This window comes from Equus przewalskii, chromosome 23 (genome assembly GCF_037783145.1).
Source record: "Equus przewalskii isolate Varuska chromosome 23, EquPr2, whole genome shotgun sequence".
NCBI lineage: Eukaryota > Metazoa > Chordata > Mammalia > Perissodactyla > Equidae > Equus > Equus przewalskii.
In genome coordinates this window covers 24,084,605-24,110,172 of record NC_091853.1, presented here as the reverse complement: position 1 = coordinate 24,110,172, position 25,568 = coordinate 24,084,605, and the positions used below count along the sequence as shown (strand labels likewise).

General features: G+C 43.7%; 1 protein-coding gene across 14 annotated transcripts in view; it reads left to right on the top strand.

Moving 5' to 3' along the window:
• The window catches only part of HHAT (hedgehog acyltransferase), a 309,501-nt gene that overhangs the window by 58,267 nt on the left and 225,666 nt on the right, over positions 1 to 25,568 (top strand). For 6 of the 14 annotated variants that reach the window (XM_070591295.1, XM_008516678.2, XM_070591297.1 and 3 more), the window contains 3 exons: positions 9,407 to 9,601; positions 13,907 to 14,122; positions 22,662 to 22,833. In XM_070591295.1, the coding sequence (XP_070447396.1) occupies positions 9,407 to 9,601; positions 13,907 to 14,122; positions 22,662 to 22,833 (583 nt within the window). The remainder of the gene's footprint in view (positions 1 to 9,406; positions 9,602 to 13,906; positions 14,123 to 22,661; positions 22,834 to 25,568) is intronic. The other 8 variants (XM_070591299.1, XM_070591298.1, XM_070591302.1 and 5 more) reach the window with 2 other exon arrangements.

Sequence of the window (25,568 nt, the reverse complement as noted above, 5' to 3'; positions counted from 1 at the left end):
AAATGTGTCAGTAATCACCATCGATGTAAATGGACCCAGTTTCTACCCATGCTCCTAGAAAAAGATTGTCGGACTAGATAAAAGAAAAATAAACAGATAAAGGAAAATAAACAAAGAAATAAAACAGAGTCCAGATTTGTGCTTCTTAGCAAGATAGACTTAAAACAGAAGGACACAGAAAGTTTGAAAGTGAAAGGATGGGGGCTGGCCCCATGGCCGAGGGGTTAAGTTTGCATGCTTTGCTTCCCTGGCCCAGGGTTTTGCCCATTTGGATCCTGGGTGTGGACGTGGCACTGCTCGTCAGACCATGCTGAGGCGGTGTCCCACATACCACAACTAGAAAGACCTACGACTAGAATATACAACTATGTACTGGGGGGCTTTGGGGAGAAGAAGAAGAAAAAAACAGAGGAAGATTCATAACAGATGTTAGCTCAGGTGCCAATCTTAAAAAAAAAAAAAAGAAGAAAGTGAAAGGATGGGAAAAGATGTTCCAGGCAGATATAAGACTCACCTCTCCCCAACCCTCCCAAGTACTGGTGCAGTTTTATTAACAGCTGGCAAAGAGCTTTTTTGTTTTTTGAGGAAGATTAGCCGAGCTAACATCTGCCGCCAATCCTCCTCTTTTTGCTGAGAAAGACTTGGCCCTGAGCTAACATCCATGCCCATCTTCCTCCGCTTTATATGTGGGACGCCTACCACAGCATGGCATGCCAAGTGGTGCCATGTCCACACCCGGGATCCGAACCAGCGAACCCCAGGCCACCAAAGCGTAATGTGCGCACTTAACCACTGCGCCGCTGGGCTGGCCCCGACAAAGAGCATTATTAATGACAAAGAGAGTTATTCTTTAATGATAAAGAGTTCATTTCATTAGGAAGATATTACAATGCTAAATTTGTTTGCTTCAGAATATGTAAAGTAAATAGATAAATCAATGATTGTAGGGAGAGATTTTAGCATAACTTCATCACTAATTGATATATAGAAAAAACCAATAAGGAACAATGTAATTAATAAGCTTAATATAAGAAACATGTAAATTATTGCATCTAACAACTGGATAATTCATATTCTTTTAAAGAACGCATAGAATATTTGTAAAAATTGACCACGTACTGGACCATAAAGTAATTTTCAACAAATTTCAAATTATGTGTTTAAATAGGTTGCCTTCTCTAATCCCGGTGCAATCAGTTGAAAACAAATAGCAACAAGATGACCTGAAAATTCTAATCCATTTAGAAATTAAAAATGAAAGCATACTTTTAAATAACTCATAGGTCAAAAAAGAGATCATGCTGGAAATTAGAAAACAGTTAGAAATGAATGAAAAATATATTACATGTTAAAACTGGCAGGGTGCAGCTAGAGTGTACTTAACTGGAAACCGTAACCCTATATGCTCATATTAAAAGAGAAGAAAGGCTGAAAATTAATGAGCTAAGCATACAGCTTCAGAATTTAGGAAAGAACAGCAGAAAAAAGAAACAAACAAACCAAAAAGAATGGCAAGAACGAAAATAAGAGCAGGAATTAATGAGATAATCAATGGCAGGATTGGTCAAGAAAACAAAGAAAATGGACAAATAACCAATAATAGGTGTGGAAAAATAGATGGAAAAATATAGTAGGAGGATATTTTGCACAACTTTAACAATAATTTTGTAAACTTTGGCAAAGCAGGCAAATTTCTAGAAAATTTGACTTACCAAAACTGACTCATGAAGACATAGAAAGACCAAATAGTATGATAACCATGAAAAGAAATTGAATCAGTAGTTAGAAAATTGATTTGTAAAGAAAACAATAGTCTAATACACCACTTCTGCCAAACATTCAAGGCAAAAACTATTTAAATCTTTCTTAGGCTTTTTCAGGAAAGAGAAAAAGAAGGAACTTTTATTTTATGAAGATAGTATAAAATTGATACCAAAATCAGAGGATATGCCCTACCAGATATTATAACTTATAAAGATTAATAATTAGGACATTGTTCTATTGACACCAGGATAGACAAATAGACTCACAGAACAGAATAGAGTTTAGAAAATACCTGTACATAGATGGGAACTTGATTTATAAAAGATGAACTATTCAGTAAACAGTGCTGACACAATTGTTGAGTCATATTGTAAAGAAGTGAATTGAATACTTACTTCATGCCATACATAATCATTTTCAAGGTGAATTAAGGACTTAAAATGAAAAAGAGGGGTTGGCCCGGTGGTGAAGATGTGGTTAAGTTTGCGCACTCTGCTTTGGCAGCCTGGGGTTCCTGGGTTCGGATCCCGGATGCGGACCTACACACTGCTCATCAAGCCATGCTGTGGCAGTGTCCTGCCTACAAAGTAGAGGAAGATTGGCACAGATGTTAGCTCAGGGACAAGCTTCCTCACCAAAAAAATAAAAAGAAAAGAAAGAAAAACAGAAGTATAAAACTTTTAGAAAGCATGATTTAGGAGAACATCTATTGATGTTAGATTGGAGAAAGGTTTCTTAAACAAGACATAAAATGTACAAATTTTAAAGGAAAAAAATTGATGTTTGACTATATTAAAAATAAGAACTTCCCAATATATAATAATATATAATAATCAATGTACATTTTGGATATATCCAAAGACACAATGAAGAAAGTGAAAAAGCAAGTCACTAATTGAAAAGTTATTTGCAACCTGACAAAGGATTAGTATTTTGAATAGATAAAGAAATTTCCTAAGAAAAAGACAAGTCACCCGGTAGAAAAAACAGCACAAGATGTGAAAAGGAATTTGCAGAAGAGGAAATACAAGTGATCAATAAACTTATGAAAACATGTTCAACTTCATTAGTACTCAAGCAGATGCATCTTGAAACTACAAGATATCATTTGATACTTTCTAATTTGGCAAAGACAAAGAACAAAATCTCCTGATAATATCAAGCATTGGCTACTTGAACTCACACGGAGAGATTGTAAATATGTATTGAAACAGCCTCTTTGCAATACATTACCTAGTAAAGTCAAAGAGGCACATAGCCCACATGTTCCATGGAGGAGCTCTTTTCCGCCAGCCATGGGGCATGAGCCAGGACATTCATGCAGTGGTGTTTGTAATAAGAAGAGCCAGAAGCAAACATTGATTACCGGGAAATGGATGAACTGTAGTGAATTTATTCCGTGGAAAGGAGTGAATTCTGAATTAGAGCTATAATTGTCAATGTGGATGAACTTTTAGATCACAATGTTGAACTAATAAGGCAAGTTGCAGAGGAATCTATCAGATATGATCCTGTGTATATAAAGCTCAGAAGTGGGCAAACAAATGTGCATATGTTCACATGTGCAAAACTACAAAGAAAGATGAGATAACCATTAAAATAAAATTCAGGATAGTGGTTACGTCTGGTTGGTTGGGGAAGTCGATAGAATTGGGGGTGGATGCCCAGGGCCCTTTAAAGCCCTACAGTCTGGTCTCTCTTCAGCTGATGGTGGTTATGCAGGTGCTATTTCACTGTTCTTTATACCTTACGAGCTTTATCAATATTCCTCTCTCTGGGTTTGGTATTTGCTATATTTTTAGCTGAACACGTGGAAGAATGAAGTGACAGGCAGAAGGAAAGGTGAGGTTGCCATGGGCACACTGAGTTTTTCATCTCCTTCCCTCCCCCCGACTGCCGTGTACATCAGGACCAATGTGGCCCCAGCCGACTGGTCTCCTTTGCCTCCCACTCTTGCTCTTGCTACTTGTTTGCTTCCTATAGATCAGTGTTCCTCTAGCTTTTTTTCATTATCGCCCCCCTCCCCCAGCCTTTTTAGCTTTTTCTTCCCCCCAATCGTCACTTCCTCTCTGTGAAATTTTAATAGCACAGGTATAGTGAATATCTGTTTATGTACTGTATGCATGCCTGTGCTTTATGCATAAAGAGTGAGCTTTTCTTGTCTCCGATAACCACTCCCCCATCCCATGGAGGAGGTATAGCCCCTGCTGAGAACGTGTAATGTAGACGAACTTTCTGTTCTTGATGCTCCTCCCTCTTTCCAAACTTCCTCCGTTTTCGATGCCTGTTATACTCCTACTAACATCAGAAATCTATCTAGATGAGGATATAGATGTTCCTCCGTTTAATTTGCTTATGACTTTGAGTTAAGGCTCTTTCCATCTTAGGAGATGGTGTTCAGAGTCGTTTAGAGCACTTGGGTGGATCCCAGATTTACCACTTTCAAGCTGTGCGGTGTTAAGCGAGTTACTTAATATATTTGAGCCTTTTTCATCATTTGTGCGGTAGGGAGGGTACCGCTCGCTTCCTGGGGTAGTGGGGAGGGCCTGATGTTTTTCAGGGTCATGCTTGTGTGTGATGCAGGCCAAGTCAGTGGTGGCTGCTGCTGTAGTCTGGTGGCATTTGCAGTGGGTTGTGGCTGTGGTCTGGGTGTGCTCCTAGGAAGAGTCCCCTCCATAGTGTTCAAGAAAAGAGGCAACTGTCTTGAGATCCCAAAACCTCCAAGGGCAGAGGCTGTCTGTTCAGCCATACCCACCTTCCTCTCGTGAATGTCTTTCTCTGGCTGTATTTCAAGCTTGTGCTGGGTCTTAGGGGAAAGGATTGGGAGAGAGAGAGCCCCTTTCACCGGGGAGTTGAATGAGATGTTACAGAGGAAACCAAATACCCATCTGGATCCTGGACCTGATGAGGTGGGTTGGGTGCTTGGGATAAAGAGTGGGCCACATCTGCCTTGGGGTGTCAGGGAAGGCCCCCAAGGAGGTGACTTTTGAGCTGTGGTTGGAGGAAGTGGAGTTGTTGGCTTATTTCAGCTTCCTGCATCTCGTTATCGGCATGGGTGGACAGTTGAACCTGTCTTTATATCTGCAGGGCACATCTTATCCAAAGTCAGTAGGAGGTGTTCTTTGCGTTTTTCTTGGAATGAGGCAGCGTTCACCCTGAGTCATCTCTCTGTGTGTCTCTCTCATCCCCTTTGTGACCGTAGGTTTGACTTGTGCGACAGCTGGTGGGCAGGGTTCTGGTTGTGGCTGGGGCACAGTGCTTTCTTTGTCTGAGTCTGCTTGGCCCTTATATAAGTATGAACCACAACTTTGGCCCTGTGCGCTCCGTGCTTTCACCACCTGGACTATGTGTTCCAGATGGCGTTAATTCGGGAGGATGTTTTGGTACTTATTGCGGGTGGAAGATTTGGGCTGCATTTGTCTTTTATTTCCCCATTCTCTTAAGCATCGTGAGCTATGGACAATGCTGTGCAGGGACAGGCATTAGCAATTCTTGCTGCTACAACCCTTTCACCCCGAAGGATACTTCACATCTCCGTCTACCATCTAATCTTATCTTTTCCTTTGCTAGCCCCACCTCCTCCCAGAGAAAGGCAGGTTATTTTCAAAAGCATGATTTTCTTTCTCTTTCTTTTTTCTTTTTGCCATGACAAGTATTAAAACTTTCCATCGAGCTCCTTGGCTGAGGTTAAATGCCTTTTCTCTGGGTAGGCCTCTCTTGGGTTTTGGCGAGAATGCGTCAGGGGCTAGTGCCCTGGGAGAGAAGCTCTGAGCTCTGACTGGGGGTTTGTTATGATTGGATTGCATGTTGGGTGGGTCAGACAGTTGCCTCCTTTCTTGAACACTCCTGTGGCCTCACCTCCACCTGAGACATTGTGTTCCCTGCCCTCAGAACTAAAAATACCCCTGCATGAGCTTTTTGAGAAGGCTGGGGCCTGGTGTGGGGGCAGGGGGTGGGTGCTGTTGCTAACCACGGAGCAGAGTTTCCACTGTACCTCTGGCTGGGAGAACCCACATCATTAGCACCAGGCCTGACCAGCTGAGCTCATTGGCCACTGGGCTGAAAAGCATGGTCCTGTGGCACTGACTGAGATGAGTAAACTAACCTCTGGAAGGCTGTGGTGAACAGGCGCTCCCTTCCAGCATATTATCGAAACCACATACCTAATAGGAATCTCAGGCACTAATAGTGTTCCTGGCACCAGACTCTTTCGCCTCCATCAATGCATATCTAAGGAGGGATGACATTTGCTTTGTATGCACCCACTGGCCTCTGCTCCCAGGAAAAGCAGGCTAGAATGAGTTGTTTGAACTCTGGGATGGTTTTGTTTTTTCCCTGTTTGGGGAGATGTATATATATATTTTTAAGTAGCAGCCACAATTGATTATGTAGTATGTAATAAATTATGCCGTGCATGAGGATTATTGATTGACTCCTTTTATTTATTTCCCAACAATGTCCCCACTGAGTGGTTTCTGGGCAGATGTACAAAAAGAATTAATACACAGCAAAGTCTGGTACTGTTGCCAACAGGAATCCTCACCAAGGCTTTACACTTTTGCTCTTCCCTACAGAGGTAAGCTAATGAGGGAAACCACTCAGGCACATCCTATTATCACTCGGTGCCCACAGCACAGAACAAGCAAAGTAGAAGAGAAGTAGAGATGGTGTGAGCAGGGGCATTGTCAGCCAGCTCTTCCTGTGGCCGGGTCCTGACTCCCTATGAAGAAGATTCGAAGAATATAGGTTTGCAAAAGAAAAGAGGGCAGATGTTCTCAGAGGTGCTAATTTCAGCCTGGAAAAGTGCCAGCTCAATTGGTTAGTCTTCCTGAAGACTTCCCTGGGGTGATGGGCAGCTGGTTCTATCACAGATGTCGGCTTTTATAGGTTGGTGCCTATGTCCTATCAGTTGTGAACTATTTGAGATTTCTCCCAACACAGGCACAGTTGTAAGAGACCCCTGTAAGTGGAAAACAGGCAGAAGATGGTGAGATGTGAAATGATTCCCTTCTATTCCATCTGCATTGGCAAAGAAGCCTTTGTTTATAAGGGGTTAAATGGTACAACAAGAGACTTTGGAAAACAGCAGGTTTTCACATTAGTGGACTAAAAAGCCCCAAATTTTGGTGCTAATTTCTTAGTCATAACTACCAGGTTAAATCCCAAGACTCGGGGAAGCATATCTATCTACCCACGTACCCATCTATCCACCCACCCATCCGCCCATCCCTGATGCTGCTTGCACTGCTAGGCAATGCCGCTCTTCCATTCCTAGCCTACTCTCTGTACTGCTTCTTCCAGTTCTTGGCACATGTGTGGGAGGGACAGTGGTTGGAGGAAATGTGCCCTAAGGGCTGCATTGGCCATGGGGACTGTCCGGCCCTCATGCCAGTCAGAAAACAAGGCTTGGAAGGCTAATCATGCTATATCAGGATTTTAGTGGCACTTGGGGGATGGAATTTCAATTGCATTTTTATAGACAAAGTATGAAAATCAGTATCTTAGTGGGGTTCAAATTTATACAATGATTTTTTAAATAGGTGATTCTTTTTTCGTTATTCTCATCTTTTCCTTTTTATCACCTGTCCGCTGTGAATGTTTGTATAGAGTTGCCTTTAGCCATTGGGGAGAATGAGTGGATGCTATGTGGGTTAGTAGATGACGTGAGGTTACTGTGAGCTTTCTTAGATGTGATGTCTAAGAGCGTTCGGTATTAAGTGTTGTCTGTCTGTACTGTGTGGCAGGGGGAAGATGGTGGGGGATGCGAATGTGGGACAAACTCATCTGCCTCCAAGGTGGCTTTTGTGAGCACGGTTCAATTCATCAATCTCTCAAGCAGATGGGGTTTGCACAGCACTGTTAAGTATTTCCTGAAGGTTCACTCAGCTTTTTCCAAGTCGAAGCAGCTTAAGTCTGTGGTTAATTTCCCAAATGAATCCCAGCAAGCAGGCTTTTTCCAAATGGATCAAATAGCACTTAATAAATTGTAGCCGTGTGTGTGTACATGTATGTAACCACGCATGCATGGAGACGAATTCTAAGTGGTAAGTGCTGTAGGTCGTGTTGAAAAAGAACATTATATTTTTTTTTTTGCATTTGTTAAAACTGCTTCTTAAGATGGTCTTTGGCAACCTTGTTCCTTCTAACTGGGCTCTGCCCAGAGGTGAGCGTGGGGAAAGTTGGAAGCAAATTTCTGTGGCTGTTTTCTGTGGGTAGTAGAATGGAAAAATAGTAAAAATGAGCTGCAGATTTCTCTGATTTTCTTGGAACTTAAAAGTGGCTGACCTAGCCTCGCATTTAAAATGTTCTCTCTCGGGCTGGAGGATAGGTTTGGGAAAGAATTGTACTTCGGCGATATTTCAGAAGCGTTAGCATGTGAGGGTGGCAGTTACAGGTTACACTCCACATCTGTCTTTCCTGGAAAGAAGTCTCTCTGTTTTCACAGGCAGTCCCCACTTTTCAACTTGGTGTCTTCCTGGAAACCGTCTTTTTAACACGCATCCCCCAAAGACTCATCATATTTCCCTATAGGAATAACAGTTAGTGTTTGTGGAGTCTTAACTATGTGCACAGACACTGTTGTAAGTATTGTACTCACATTAACTACTGAATCCTCACAACAGCCTCATGAAGTAGATACTGTCATCATCTCAATTTTATGTACGAAAAAAACCGAGGCACAGAGAGATTACATAACTTGCCTAGGGTCCCACAGCTAGTTAATGGGGACATCAGGACTTATTTAGGCAGTTGGACTTCAAAGCTTGAGTAATTAAATCATTATATGTCTCTCAAACAACATTGAAACATTATTGTGGTTTTTAAGTAAGGATTTACCAGCCAGATATGACCAAGAGTATATCACAGAAGCAAAGACACGTTAATTTATCTTGTGGTTATTCAATGTCGATAACTATAAATCTTGATAATTAAATAGAAAAATATTCTCTGATTCTCCTAAAATGGGAATAAATGTATCAATCCACTTGATTATGCAAAGGCCTCAATATCACATAAAGCAGGTAAGATATACTTTTTCTGTGACATAAATTTGTCTGTAAATAATATGCTAATAAAATAAAAATGTAATTAGATATTTAATCTTAAATCTCTAGTTTAGACTTTAGAAAGCCTTTTGTGGTTTGGATGGCCCAGTTTTCTCAATAAGACTGTAGAAATGTTTATCGATACTTTCTTTCACTTCCACTTTTGCAGGATAACGTATGCAATGGGTAGTGTTCCAGGGTGGCAAGTGTTTCCGGCTGTCTTCTGGCTTCCATAGTGTCTGTTGAAACGTCATCTAAATATCTTGTTGTTCTGGGATCTGGTGGTCTGAGTGGCTTTGGCTGAAGGCAGGAAAGTGGCTCCTTGCTTCTGAGTGGATCTGGTGGAGTTCTGGGGGCCTGGGGATAGTCAATCCTTGTTCTGGGGTTAATGTGAAAGGTTCCTCTGAATCCTGTTTGTCTGTATTGCATTAAACCCCAGGGCAGTGAGAACAGCTTGGTTAATGGGTCACTATGCATTATCCTCTTATATGTAGAACCTTCAGTAGCAATGCCCATGAGCTCACCCTTCTCTCTTTTCCTCCCCTGCCCCCCGCCTCCCTCTGTGTCTCTCTCACTGGGTCCCTCCCTGTCTGCAGCACAGACCCTGGATCCTCACAGCGTATGGAATGTGGGCCTGCTGGTGTGTGCTGGGGGCCCCAGGTGTGGCCATGGTTTTTCTCCACACCATCATCTCCTTCTGTGTAGCCCAGTTCCGGTCACTGCTCCTATCGTGGCTCTGTTCTCTCCTCCTGCTCTCCACACTGAGGCTGCAAGACATGGAGGAAGTTAAGGTAAGTGTCTCTGTCTTACCACTGGGAAGGTGCCCCCATCCTGGTAGATGCCTTGGTTTTTCAGACAAGAGTCAATTGAAGAACCATGGTGGGGCTCCTCCTAGTGGTCATATGGGGTTGATGCATGTGAACCTGGGTGTTGCTTTCTGCCGTCTTGTCTTTTGTGTCTTACTATGACTTAGCCCTCTGAAGTTGCCCAGGGTTGACCCTGTACCTTTTTTCCTAGTTTGGGTAGACATGGATGGTACCAGATGTCATAGGAACAGAGGGTTGAAAACAAAGGGAAAAGAAGGCAAGAGTCCCCTATGCGTTTAATAAAAGTCGTCTGTAGAGTACTCTACCATTTATAGGGAACTCTCACATTCCTTATCGTGATAGCTCCTGGGACAGGTAATCATGTTGGGGGGGCCTGTAGCTGATTATTGAATCAAGGATATGCAGGTTATAACCTGCTGAATGAGGAGGCACAAGCCACCCCCATGGTGTCAGCAGGTAGCTCCCTCAGCATCTGAGCTCCCCCCACCTTGGGGAAGTGAAAACCCCGGGGTCATTTTGATTGAAGGCGCAGTTTCAATACATTCACACAAAGAGAGTAAAGTCACGAGATTTATTACTCACAGATTCCAGAAATGGGGGGGGTGGGCACACATGATAAGCCAGGGGAAGGGCAGTCCTCGGTCCCAGTCACCAGCGAGCTGGAGATAGAGAGCATGTAGCAGGCACCTATTCCTTATAAGTTGGTTGGGATGGAGGCCACTAGCTCTTTGCAGGCTTGACTCTAAGTGGTTATTTTAAAAGGTGCCCTGGGAAGAGCGAGGCAGGAACTTGGGGCGGGAATCCTAAGCTCAGGTTCTTATCTAACTGTCCAGACGCTGGGTGTGAGCAGGGTTGTCATACTGTAAGATGCCTGGGCAGCAACTCAAAGTAGCTATTTTCTCATCACAGTAAGGCAAGCATTTTACTTCTTAGTTGATGAAACAGATGCATTTAGTCTTTATTCATGTACCCCACTGGAAGCTCTATGAATTTAGAAGCTTAAAAGAATGTGTTTTGTCCCTTTTGACCAAGGCTTCGTTTTTGCAAACCCAAAGGCATCCTGACAGACACAGCTACAATTGTTTGTGCTAATGGAGGAGGATGTTGGGCCCAAACCCCACTTCTGTATGACACATGTTTGCATTAGTGAATTTTTCTTATACAGGCGTTTACCTTCTTAGCTTTATTTTTTTCTTAGTCACAATAATAGAGCATTTGTATTTTGTGAGCAGACACCAGATTTGGCCCAGGGGATGCTGAATGACAGAGAGTTTAGGATGTCCTGAATTTAGGTGTTTGATGTGCGTGGCTGAGCTGATGGACCCATCCATGAACCCTTCCTGCACCGAGTTTTCTGGTTCCTGTTGTGTGTTCTCGGATCATCTCCTGGGCCGTTCCCAGCATCCCCTGGACAGCTCCCAGCCACCTGGTTCTGACTTTGGTAACTTTGATGACTCAGCCCTGCTTGTGCAAGCCAAGCTTGAGTCTGGGTGGGACCACTCGGGCTGTCTGTGTAGCTTTCCTCTCTTCCTGACCTGTTGAATGTACCCTTTACATTTTTAGGTTGGAGAGTCAGGCTTGTCATCAAAGACAGGCGACAGGGAAGCCACCAGACCTGTCACTGCAGGAAAGGGGAGTGTTAGTCTGCGTGGAGCTCTCAACCATTCAGACGTGGGAGCTTTCCTCTGAGGGGGAAATGCACAGCAAGAGGAATGCAAGTTCAGGGCCCAGCTTCAGGGTCTGTGGTCCTGGACTCCTGGTGTTAGAGCCCTTCAGCCTCCTGGTCAGTCAACTTGGAAACAGCCAGCCCAAGAGACCCACAGCTCTGAAAACATCAGGGGCCATGTGCCCAGGGCAGGACCACTGCTGCTGTCCATCTTCATCCCCTTCTCCCATAGCTGCTTCTCAGACACTGCCTGAGTCGGATCGGAGTTGTTGTTTGAGTCAGGCTAATCTACTTACCTTTCCAATTAAACATTTTTATACAAACCAACCTCCCCCTGAGCCCCACCACCCGATTCTCTTGTCTCCTTCAAAGTCCACTTAGACCGCGGTCTCTAAAGCCGTTCCTATCTCTATATAAAAGCCCTCTCTGACTCCCAGTTTCATTGGCTTCCTTTTTCGCGAGTTCTCAGATGAAATCAGTGAATAGTTATTGACCACTTCATTGGTGCTGGGCTCCGTGCTAGCTGAGCATTTTTCCTGTTGATATAATGTGACACGGCTGTGTACTTGGCATGATTTAGAAATCCGTGCGTCTGGTCTCGCAGACTAGAGGGTAAGGGCAGTGTTTCCATGCCCCCGAGCTCAGGGCTCCATCCAGGCAGATGCTGCTGACAGAGTGACTGTGTCTGCGGGGATTGTAAGGGGTTAGAGGAAGGGATAGGCGTGTGCCTGTCTCACAGAGCTCCCTGTGGTGCCTGTCACTTAGGTGCTGCTGCTCCTGTCTCCCAGTTTGTAAGAGCCAGCAATCTCTGAATGGTATGTGATGCCAACTGATCTGTATCTCTGGAGCCCTGTTTTATTTCTTATCTTTACCCCACAAACATTCCTTGCACAGAAAATCTTGGGAAGTTTTTGCCATCCTTTATTCAATCATAGTGGAAGTGGAACTCCTGTGATGCTGTCATTTTTGTCCATTTGTTGATTCATTCATTCACTCATTCATTGATTCAAGGGACTGCACTTGGATCTGGTGTGCCCTGCATTGGCACAGTGATGGGAAAGAGGATGACGGGAAAGATGAGCCAGCAGAAACCTGGTTTCTAAGTTTTTTCGTTGTGTTTCCAACTCTTGAAACCAGAGGCATCATTTCACCTCTGAGCCTCAATTTCATCATTTGGAAAATGGAAGTAATAGCTGCTCTGCCTTCCTCATGGGGTTGTTCTGAGGGGCTGACAAGATAATATATGTTAAGCGATTTTGTAAAAATTGTAGTATTTTGAAAATTCAAGTATTTTTTATGTTGTTAGCCTACCTGAGTTCTTCTTCACTCACCAATGGACTGTGGCTGATACTTTAAGCAGATCTGTCAAAATCTGGTCTGATGAGAGTAAATAAGGTCGCAGCTCTGTCTTAACAAAAGATACGTAACTTCCCAGAATGATTAACTAGGTGATCATTGAAATAATTGTTCTTAAACATAGATTTGTAATAAAAATAAAAACGAATTCACAGGTAAGTTTTTGGGGACCTGGCAAATGTGCCAAGCAGACTCCATTTATATTTATCATTTGTTTGGGCACAGTTAGCCTCAGTTATAGATGTTGGTGGTGAATAAATATTCCATTTATTATGCAGACTGGAGGTTTGAAAAATATTGCTGGAGGGGAGTAAATGAGCAGAAACTAGTTGATTTGGGTTTTCATGTTTTTGCACATGAATTTCTCTTGATCTTTCTTGATGGTTCTGAAGTCCTAGATAAGGAGTGGAAACTCTTCCGTGCTTAGTTTCTCTGTGTAACGCCTTAAAAGACTCTCATGGATCAAGTTAACTTCTCCTTCCTTTGTCCCAATTCTATATCTTGAATATATTCCATAAATTGTTTTTCTTGTTAAAAAAGCAATACATATGGATTATAGAAACTATGGAAAATATAGAAAAATATAAAGATTATAAAATGATCTGTAATTTTACTCCCTCCATATGGCTAAGATTTTACCATATTTGCTTCTAGTCTTTTGTTCCAAACATCTTTTTGTACATGCTTATTTCTTATTTCATGCAGCATTGTAATTACATTTTTACAAACCTATATCTTGTATGAGAATTTATCCACATGGAGGGCAGGGAGTGTTTCTTTTAACTATGTGTCACTAAAGCTTATTTGGCAAATAGTACCCAACTACAGGTGGAGTCAAATTCATACCAGAGGAGCAAAGGAAAAAATGTGTTGACGACAGAAATCCCATGTGATGTTTATAAGCCTCTGTTTGTCTTGGGAATTGTTGAAGGAGCTGTCAAAGTATCCACTGAAAGTAGCTAATCTTCTTGTTATCCACTACTGTATCTGACAGATGCGTATCCAGGAAAACCTTCGTTATGTTGCATCAGGGCTAGTGCTAAGTTGATGGTTGATATCAGAGACAATCTTTTCCCCTCTGCTCATTAACTGCTTGTTTTGATTACCAATGAGATTTACCTGTCCAGTGGTTCTTGGCTCCCTCTATGGTACAGCTGCTCTACCTTTGGGAGAGATCGCCTTCCCAGGAGACTGGATGGTGTCCCTCCTTGCCACTCACGGGTCATTCTCTCCTTGTGACTTTGCAGAGAGGGTGGTACCAGACAGAAAACGAGTACTACTTGCTGCAGTTCACGCTGACCGTTCGCTGCCTGTACTACACCAGCTTCAGCCTCGAGTTCTGCTGGCGGCAGCTGCCCGCTGAGCACACCTCCTACTCCTTTCCCTGGATGGTGGCCTATGTCTTCTATTACCCCGTCTTCCACAACGGGCCCATCCTCAGCTTCCCGGAGTTCATCAGACAGGTAGAGGCCATTGGGGATTAAACTGGTATTCTGTAGATTAAGCTTCTGTCCTTGTTGCCATGGTCACCCATGTGAGTCCTGAGTCTTTTCATTCAAGGGTGCGCATAAATTTAAAATGCATATTATTGTCTTGATAATTTTTTTACGTAAGTCAAATGCTTCAGGGAAATAAACTTCAAAATATAGGTTGACCTGGAACTTGTGCATCTTAGCTCCAGGAGCCCCCGCCCTGATTCTCGGTGGACTGTGGCTACCAGGATTAATTGCTCGGCACAGTGAGGAACCTCGAATTGGTTATCCACTGCTGGGCAGTCCCAGGGAAAGGAAAAATTGGATTCTCATGGTATTACTTGGAAAGTAGAAAGAGAAACTGTCTAAGCTGTTGGTTGGTAAGTTGTATGTTCTCTTTTTTTTCACGAAATGCTTATCAAGTGACTCTGCTGTAGCCTGCTAATTGTTCAGGGTGACCTAGATGAGAAAACCGAATGGAGTGGAAGAGAGTTTGAAGGCAATAGTCTGTTTTCGGGTCTGGGTGCCTGTTTCTGCCCAGGAACCTGCCTGCCTTCTTTGGACAGCAGCCTTTTCTGAAGCTCATGTCAAGCTACCTTCATCATTCCCACCTTACTTTTCCTCCTATTTAGAGTTTTATTCTTCTAGTTGCACAGTTAGCCTCATGGAACATATTTATGAAATTAATTCACCTAAGGTATTAGTAATTGATAATACCTAAAACGGTGTTTCTCAAGGGTCATTCAATACTCCTCCAAACAAAACAATCCTGATGGAGGTGAGAATAATAACAGGAATGCACACACAGTGTGCACACGTACACTCAGCACACGTACGTACACAAAGAACACACAGCACACACACGTGCAAGTGCACACGCGTGTACACACACACAGAGGTGTGGAAGCGTGGATCAAAGTGCAGGGCCTACAGCCCGTTTCCAGGAGGCAACGTGAAAGGTACCGCCTGGAAAAATAGGGGAGTTCTTAGAAATCCCTTATTCTGTCTTCAAAATTCGACCAAGTCATGCATTGTACTCAAAGGTATATTTCTGCATTATAGCAATAATGTTTTAAAATTGCCAGTTAAATTATTTAACTTTTTTCCCTTCACAAATATTTAAATGAAATTGATATGCTGGGCAGATAGATATTTGGCATATGGTTTCTCATACCTTAGTTTGGGTTACATAGAATCATTCTTTTGTCATGAAGTTGTTTAAACATCTATGTTTGACAATTACGTTTAAAATTATTGTGTGAAAGACAGAGGTAGTTAGTATTGGTAGCTGATCTAACTCAGTCATTCTCAAAGTGTGGTCCCTGCACTAGCAGCATGGGCGTCACCAAGGAAAGAGTCAGAAATGCACATTCTCAGGCTCTGCCTAGGACCTACTGGATCAGACACTTGGAGTGTGGGGCCCAGGAATAGTGTTTAACAGGCCATCTGGGTGATTGTGATGAACGCTGGACTGAGAGCCACTATCCTAAGTTCCTCAGAAGAGTAGGGGTTGGGGGTGGGATGGGGGGCATCGGGTGGGGTAGGCACAGTGTAGGGTGGGTTCAGGCCCTCCAAGTTTTGTCTCTTTTACAATCTCCTTACCATTGTGAGTTTTCAATTCTTTCAACATTCCAGCTAATAACGTTTGGACTAAACATCCACACACAGCCACCGTCCCCTCTCTTGAAGACAGATAGTAATTCTCAGAGAAACATAGACTAAATCCATTAAGAGGAAACAAGCTATTTTCATAACTGCCTCTTATCCTTCGGGAGCTTTGTGCTATGGCATCTGCACTTTGTTATCATGCAAGTCATCATTCTTTTTATTTCTCACGTCTCCTCCTTTTAAACTGTGCCCGGTGGGCTCTATCGGGAACGTTAGGGGCCCAGGGCAGGGTCCTGTGTCTGTTACAGAGAGGCAAGCTTTGAGATTATTGTTCACCTGAATTCTCAGCCGAGGGGTCTCATTCTCTTAAGCTCCAGTCTCGGGAAGAAAAGGGCTGATTTATTCCTATAGGGGCTCAGGTATGGAGACTCTGGGTTGCAACTACATCTTAGCCTTCTGTTTTTCACCCCTTTCACAATGATAGCAATCGCTGAAAGCAGGCAACTCAGAAAGGCAAATTGAAACCTTTCTCTATGCTATGGGAAGATTCATAGAAAAGTCAGTCTAGAAAGGGCAAAATGTTTCGTAAGCTACAGGGCAGATAAAAACAGCCAGGAGATTTCTGCAGTTGCTGATGGTGCCTATGGGGCCCATATCCCCATGAGAAAAATGGCCCTGAATGGGGAGCAGTGAAATCAGAAAGCTAATCGAGTAGTGAAAAGATTCTTTCAGAGAGGCCAAGAAAGGCAAGGATGGGAGAGGGAGGAAGAAAGCTAACTAGAAGAGCTTGTAAGCAAGATTTTCTCTGAACAAGTGCTTGAGTGAATGAATAAATGTTATATGAAATGGTATTATTGAAATTCCTGGTTCTTAGATTCTCAAGTCAATGCTCAAACTACGCAGAGCAGGAGAATGGGGCTGTGCCACCAGGGGGCAGCAGAGCCTCGTCGTGGAAACCAACCCAACAGGGCAAACTCTGATAAGATGACAGTATTAGGCACGCGCCTGGGAAAATGTATCTTTCACCTAATTTTTTTAGCATGTAAATTTACACACACAAGGTGAGGGACGTGTAGACAGAAGAGATGTTCTCTGTAATATAAGGCATGGAAATTTGCACACGTCAGTCATGAACAGGTAAAAGTTTACCTGTTAAAAGGCCTCAGTGCCTTAACTTGACGGCCATCTCTGATGGCATTTGGAGTTTCGGAAATCTAGACCCCGTTTATTTTTCTCCCATGTTTCTGTGGAACTCAGATCTTGAGCCGGGGCGAGGCAGGGGGACTGAGTTCTAGGGAAAGGCAGGACATAGTGTTTATTTGCTCAGGTTGGAGCCTGGGCCCACCACGTCTTCCTCTGAACAGGTTGAATTGTGCAGGGAGGGCTGGCGTGGGAGGGTGGGGAGGCTGAGTGTGGTAGGACCAGGGGGCTTTTCCTTCCTGAGGGCTGTGCCCCTATCCCGAGGGGAAGTGCCAGTGCTCGAATAGGGAACTTGCATGGTGGTGATGAGCAAGGACTCTGGAGGCCAACCCTGTCGTTAAAAGAATTTGAATTCCTGCTGTGCTTTGGCTTGAGAGCACTTAGTGAGTTACTTATCTTATTTGTGACTCAGTTTCCTTGCCAGTGAATCATAGTACCCTCCTCAGAGGATTGTTAAACAGATTAAATGATTTTACGTAGGTAATGTGGCTTGACACATAAACACTATGAAGTGTTAACTATTACTATTACTGTTGTTATTGTTAGCCAAAAAGCGTGCGGCAATTCTGGGGTAAGTTGGAGGAGGTTGTTGAGAGGATATGACCACCAGTTGACCCATGAGCTGGACCTGGGCAATTGGAGGCTCTGTACTCCCCCCGCCACCTGACCTTGGAAAGTACGTGTTGCCCACGTCCAGCATTCCCACACTAGAGCTGTTTCAAGGATGCAGCCTTGAGAGAGTAAGGTGTTGTTGAGACCATCTGGACTGAATAAGTGACCAAACCCAGTTAAGGCCTCTATATAAACTTTTAAGATTCTGGCAGGTGGGTGCAGAGACCTACTCATCTTGTAGCTGCTAAGACAAGCCTCGTATGTAGCTTCCCTTGCTTATTAAAACTGCTACCTACCAATCTGGAGTGGTCTGGCTCTTTCTTCGGTCTCTCCTTGCTCTCTGTTTATGCCAGGCTGTTTCAGATTTCACCAAGAAAGCTCCAGAGGATGTGAACTAATATAAGTTTAGGCCAGAGCTGAGACCCTGGGTGTCCAGTCTGGTAGGTGGGCAGAGGAGCAGGGGATTCTGAGCAGGGGATTCTGGGCAGTGGCCATCCTTGGCCTCAGAAGAGACCGGTGTGCTGGTTTCATCTCTTTGGAAGAGAGACCCAAGCAGTTGCTGCAGGTCCAGGGGTGGGCCCAGCCCCTGAGTGGCTGGGGCTGGCAAGAGCTGGGCAGGCAGGCAGTGTCCCAGATCAACCGTTCAGGGTTTGAGCTAGGCTCTGGTTCTAGAAGGCACCTCGAATTATACTAATCGTAACAAATAATACTGACTGAGCACTTACTCTGAACTAGGCTTTATGTGTTCTAACTCATTTCATCCTCACAACAACCTTGGAGAGAGAAACTGTGGTTACCACCACTTTACAGATGGTAATATGGAGGCAAAGAGAGGCTAATAGGATACAGATTGGGGTGGAAGGAATAAAGACTTGAGCCTTGTCGCACTGACTTGGTGAAGAGAGAAGATGCGGTGTGGTCTGGTGGACATGCGGGTCTGGAGGCTCAAGCTGGCCAGACCAGGTCCCAGTCCTGTGGCAGCAGCATCAACTGCAGGTCCCAGTGGCTGTTCTGGCAGAGTCCACTGTCTACCACCGGCCTTGGTCTGGATGCCTGGGGAGGGGGCAGTGAGGGTCTGATTAGGGAATGATCTTTGGCAGGAGGGGTGTGGTCTGTGACCACAGGCTGGAGCGAAGCTCCCCCACCACAAAGGAGTAGGACTCCGGCTACGATGCCCTTGACCTGCGCACGGAGGTTGGAGCAGAGATGGCAGAGTTGAACAGTTGGCTCCGGGGAAGGCTTTTATTGGGTGCTCTCAAACATAGGTATTATTAGTGTGTGAAGGAAAAGAACCTTTCATCTTTGAGAACTGTCATCTTTAATCATCAGAGTATCTTTGAAAGCCTTCGCTATTCCTTTTTATGCAATTTGCATGAAATGAGGTTTTAAAATATAATGTTTTAAAATGCACTTTGCAGATGAGTTAATGCGTATTTTTTAGTGGAGCCTTAACTAAAAATTCCCATTGATGGCGGTTTCCAATGGTCTTCAGGTTGGCACTCCCCTAGGTTTGGAAGATCTCAAATGAAATGCTTTGCATGTGGATGAGAGAGCATCCTTGCTCATTAGGTGAGCAGTGTACAGCTTGTCTTTTCTTCCTGCTGGATCGACAAGGGACAAATGCTGAATTTTTTAAATAAAAGAGAGTCAACCAAATTGAAGGTATAAATGGACTGTAATAATGACTCAACTCTAAAGAAAGATGAATAACCGTTTTTTAAAGTAAAAGCAAATAGAATGAAAAATTGGATTGGTTTCCTTATGCTGTGTTTACTTGTACTGTTAAGGAATAGACATTTCTGTTACTCTGAATAAGGAGGCAGCCAGCATCAAAAAGGGAGCATTGCAGAGAAAAGTGCAGCCCTTCTGGTCCAGGGGTGGCGCATAATTATGCCTTACTCAACCTGGTAGGGAAGTTTTGCCCCGAGGAGAGTAGGTGGGTCATTACTGGGAAGCCAATCAGCCACAAAATGGCACCCCCTGTTTCTTCTTAATCACAGATATTTGTGTTGTTTTAGACTGCACATTGTTTGGGGAAGGAAGGGAGGGCCTCTGAACTGACCTTAAAATGTGATTGCCTGGAGCTCATAGGTGATTGGGTAGATGTATTTTCCTGATTGCCTGGAGGGGCTCCCCTCCCATCCAGCTGCTTCTCTGCTCCCTCGCATGGGGCTGCACACCGAGTGATGCTCTGAGGCCTCAGGGGCAGGTCTGGTCTTCGGGGGACTTGAGCTTGGGGTAGGCTTCTACTTAGGGGCCTACAGACCACGTGCAGAGTTGCTTATGTAGAAACTGGAGGCATTCACTTGTGGGAAGATTGTCTTCTGTCAATGCTGCTTTGGAGTCCATTTCACACATTCAGTCAGGGGACTTGCTTCCCTCTGAGAGTCTGGCACCAAGAAAGGCCTGTCCATTGGTCTGGAATGGTTTTGGTGCCTCTTCATGTCTTAGACTCCTTGATTGCTTTGGTGTGAACTCTTCCAGCCTCCAGAGACTGATGGACACTGTGTTCATAATCATTTCCTCATTTGCTGATTGTCATTAGGTCAAACTGAATTTGCTTTAGAGAGCTGGAAAAGGGTTGAGAATTAGCAAAGAGGAACTCAGTACATAGCTAAGAAAATCAACATATGAGTGTGGTGGGAATGTAAGGAGAAATAAAGAACAGGGCTCGCATGAGAGGGAGAGAAGAACACTTGCCATAGAGGTTGCTGGGCTTCCCGGGGAGATCCTGAAGCTAGGCATGTGTTTAGAAGAAGGGTGAAGAAATAGAAGGCCTTGCCTCACTTGCAGAGAGGACCAAAGTCTTCACAATATTGTAAAGTTGCATTACTTTTTCCCCTGATTAGAAAATAACCAATTGTTAAAAACAACCATCCAAAGATTATACTCACTGTCGCCAATTTGGTGTGTATCTTTCCAGCCTTTCATTATTTATGGACATTGATCAAAAACAATTTTCATGGCTACGTAATACTGAGGTGCACTCATGCGTTTCACTAATCCCCTACTGGTGGACATTTGGGTTATTTCCTTTTTCTTCTCATTTAAACAACACAGACACGAATGATCGGGCAGGTAGGTGTCTCTGCACTGAGGATTTTGGCTTGTAGCTCCACTGCTGAAGACTCTGTAGGGTCTTGCAGAGCGTGCGTGCTTGAGGTAAAGATTCAAATGAAAACCGCGCTCAGTTTGTGCTCAGAAAGGGGTCTGCATTGGGTTATCTAGTGCAGCTATGATGGCAGTCAGCTGTGATCCATACAAGTCTGTGAATGCTCATATTCCCAGTCTTCCTTCCTGATAACCCTTCCCAGCCAGCACTTCTGTCCAAACTGGCTTGATGAGTCCTTCAAAGCAGTTACTGTTGCTTCATGACAATGGAGGCTGCTGTGGCTGGGCAAATTATCTTCCTGAGGTGAATGGCAGAAAACTAAAGGAAAAAGGAAGTTCCTGTTAGTTTGATCTATTAACATTAAAAAAATTAAACCAGCGAGCTTTCCTTGCCATAGCTAATCAAGCAGATGGCAAAAGGGGAAAGCCATTTGTGCAGATTATTGTAATGCCGCTGAAACAGCCAGAATTTCTTAGCCTGGCTTCTTGCTGTAAGAGGACAGTTTGAGAAAGTGGTACTATGCACAGTCGAAAATGGAGTAAAAATAAATCCCCTGGCATACAGATCTCCCTTCTCCTTTAAGGGCAGTGCCTGTTACTCCTGGCTGCAGTGGGACCCGCTGTGCCTTGATGACAGAGGAAAGTGGAAGATAAGTTCCTCAGGATCACTCTCCCCCTAAGAGTGGGCCATTCTGGTTTATGTAATATATGAGCCCTAATTGTCAAATGCTAAATCAAGTCCATTTCCTCTGCCAGCTCACGTTTGCAGATTCAGCCTCATCATTTACGCATTAGCTTCACCTCTGCATTGCAAGGCAGCCTAATAAAATCTTGTCTGTGCAAGACCCAGAAAACTTACCCACTCCCTCTTGTTTTTCTGTGTTCGTCTAGTGGTGTAAGGCTGAAATTGAATTCACTTCAAATTTTATAGCATGCTCATGCATTTCCGAATCTATGGGTTCTAAACTGTTGTGCATCCCTGAACAACAGGCAACGAGGCGAGACTACAGAACCAGCCTACTGTGGGTGGAACTTTTTATGTTTTTGGTCTGTTTTGTCCATGCGTATTGAGTATACTCTGAGTAGTTTGTCTATATCTATGAATCATCCAAACATCCCTCTCTCACCTTTGGTGTTTGGCTCTGAACCGTCTGCTAATTCTGCCCTGTAGCTGGTAGCCTGGGATGTCACGCGGGAAGAATGTGAGGGTGCAATAGGAGGCATGTAATTATCAGATATTGACTACCGGTTATCCAGTGCTTTTTATATGCCAGGGCTGTACCTGGTACTTCATATACTTTATTATATATATTATCACAACAATCTTTTTCACTTTATGTGTGAGGAAACCAAGTCTCAGAGAGGTTAAGGAACTTGCTCCGGATCACACAGATGTGTGGTTTCTGCTAGAATCTGATCCCAATTCTGTCTGACTCTAAAGTCCGTGTTCTTAACTATTACACTGTGCCGCTTGCTAAGCAAGAGACTTGTCCTGTATGCTGTCCCTGTTTCTGTTTACTCTGCCTTGTTTCAGAAACAATTTAAGGTAAGTTGACACACTCACACAGAGTTTTTCCCTTGTTCTCAGGCTCTGTCTCTCATTCTCCCTTTCTCTTTCTGGTCCTGTGCCCCTTCCTGACTTGGCTCTACTTATACCAGCCTGAGATGTGAGTGGGTGATGGATGAAGACAGGCAGGGTGACATCTGAGCCCAAAGTGACCCCAGCGTCCCGAGGGGTGCAGAACCCATCTCAGTCCTTGGCACTAAGCTAGCTTGTTGACTCCATCCTATTCTTACTCTGGGACAGAGTTTTCAAGCTTGGACATGACTTTTTCACCCAAGAACATTGAGTGTTCCCAAGGCAAACTAAACCAACCTGCTTTTCGTAGATTCAGCCATGGTATCGATTGGAAGTTTATTAAAAACATTGTCTAGGGGACTGTTTGAACGATTCAAGACATCAAGGCACAATCTAATGACTTCTTTGTTTCCACTTTAGATGCAGCAGCAAGAGCACTGCTCGCTGAAGGCCAACCTTCCCGTCCTCGTGCTGGGGCTGGGCCGCCTCCTCTGCTCTTGGTGGTTGGCGGAGCTGATGGTCCACCTCATGTACCTGCACGCCATCTACAGCAGCACCCCGCTCCTGGGCGCTGTCTCCTCTTGGACCTTAGGTAATTGTGGAAATGACTGTCAGTACAGCAAGCTTCAAGACGTAGCTTCAGAGTGAGGCTGCACTGGGGCCAGAAGGGTGCAGTTGCCTTGAGCAAACCCTCTTTTTTTCAATCCCATTCCCCTTGTGGCCAAGGTGATGCATGTGTGAGGTGGCTGACAGAGGTGAAGGCTGGGCTTTGTAGTCTGGGAACCAAAGATGGTGGCAATCCCATTTCATAACGGAATCCTACAAAGCTTAGCTGGGTCTGCATCTTTCTGGGGTGGCCAGCACTGCCCTGGACAGGAAAGGGCAAGAGATGCTAGGGGCAGCCTTTGAGTCCCTGCTAAGCGGCAATGCTCCAAGACTGAGTTCTGCAGTTTTCCTTGTTGTTCTTGTATACAATATAAACAACAGAAAGTCAAGATGAGCTTTAAAGTCAGACGGATGTAGGTTTGAATCTGAGTGCCACCAACCACTGGTGGGCAACCTTTGGCAGCTGGATAAAACTCTGCATCTTCATCTGTAAAAGGAGCAGACTTTGCAGGGTTATTTTGAGGATTCATTGAAACCATGAAGGTGAAGGGCTTACCTCATTAAGAATCTGGTAGGTAGAATAAGTGGTATGTGTGTGTGTATGTCCCTCTGTTGGTCCCTTCTTGTCTACCCATTTCTTTATATCTGCAAGTAGGTGAGGTCGAAGCCATTTCCTCAGCAGGGCACAGCCTGCAGTCTAGGACTTGTCTGTGGAGAAACCATTGTCTTTTTTCATCTGGCCAAAGCAGCAGAGGACAGGCCCCTTTGTGAAGTAAATCTCATTTCTTTGTTGGTGCTCCTTTCAAGAACTCCTGTGGTAGCTGAATTCAGCCCCGTGGTGTGACCTCCAGCCTGTAGCTCCAATGGGCAATGTGTGGTCTCTCGGCCAGATTAAGCTGCTCCTTGCTGAGGGCAGGAGTACAAACCTGTCTCCTGATCTGTGTGGATTTCTAATAGATTTAAAAAATCTTGATTGTCCTTGGTATCACACAGCCTTCATCAGAATGTTTTTAAGGAAGATTCCTTTTAGGATTGAAAAAATGTCAGGCTGTTTTAATGACGGTCTCTTTCCAAACAGATCTTTTTTATAGTTAGGGTAACTAATATTCTGAGGTTTTAACGATGTAGTTAGACAAAATGCAATAGGATTAAATGATGGCTTGTGCTAAATTGAATCCCAGTTGTACTGCATCCAAGTTAAGAGACTGTATCAACTGGGGTGATCTTAACAATGAGTAATGGAAAACACAACTCAAAATGGGGATTAAACAGTAAGGAAAAGCTCTAAGGTCAACACGAGGGGCGGTAAATCCAGTGACTCAGAAAGTCGTCAGTGACCCATTTGCATATCTACATTCGGATTGAGAACTAACTGGAATCCAAGGAGCCGTCTGTGTGCACCTCCAATCCCATCACATTCTCTCAGCCTCTGCACAAAGATAACCTGATTTTTGGGTTTATGATTCCCCTTTTTTTTCTTTACATTGACTTCATTTTTAGAGCAGTTTTAGGTTTACAGCAATACTGAGAAGAAGGTACAGAGAATTCCCATGTATCCCCTGACCCACACACATGCACGACTTCCCCCGCTATCAACATCCCCACCAGAAGGGTACATTTGTTACAATCGATGACTTGACACATCGTTATCACCAAAGTCCGTGGTTTGCCTTAGGATGCACACTTAGTGTGGTACAGACTGTGGGTTTTGACAGATGTGTGATGACATGTATCTGACATTATAATATACTTAATAGTTTCACAGCCCTAAAAATCCTCTGTGCTCTGTCTATTCAGGCTTTCCTCCCTGATCTTCTTGCCCTAACGCCTAGCAACCACTGAACGTTTTACTGTCTCCATAGTTTTGCCTTTTGCAGAATGTCTTATAGGTGAAATCATGCAGTGTGCAGCTTTTTCAGATTGACTTCTTTCACTTCATAGCATGCATTTAAAGTTTTTTCATGTCTTTTAATGGCTTGATAGCTCGTTTCTTTTTAGCACTGAATAATATTCCATGGTCTGGATGTACCACACTTTATTTATCCATTCACCCATTGAAGGACATCTTAGTTGGTTCTGAGTTTTGCAACTATGAATAAGAATGCTGCAAACAGTCATGTGCTATTTTTTGTCTGGACATAAGTTCTCACTCGTTTGAGTAAATACCAAGGAATGCAATTGCTGGATTGTATGGTTAAGAGTATGTTTATTTTTGTAAGAAACTGCCAGGCTGTTTTCCAATGTATCATTTTGTATTCCTACCAGCAGTGAATGAGTTCCTGTTGCTCCCCATCCTTGCTAGTATTTAGTGTTTTCAGTGTCCTGGATTTTGGCCATTCTGATGGGTGTATGGTAGTATCTGGTTGTTGTTTTAATTTGCAGTTCCCTGATGACATATGATGTGGAGCATCTTTTCATATGCTTATCTACCAACTATATATCTTCTTTGGTGAGGTGTCTGTTCAGGTTTTTTCTTTATTTTTAAATTGGATTGTTAATTTTCTTATTGTTCAATTTTAATGGTTCTTTGTATGTTTTGGATAATACTCCTTTATCAGATGTGTCTTTTGGAAATATTTTCTCCCAATCTGTGGCTTGTCTCCTCATTCTCTTGACAGTGTCTTTCACAGAGTAGAAATTTTCAATTTTAATAAGTCCAGCTTATCAATTATTCCTTTTATGGATTGTGCCTTTGGTCTTGTATCTAAAAGTCATCGCCAC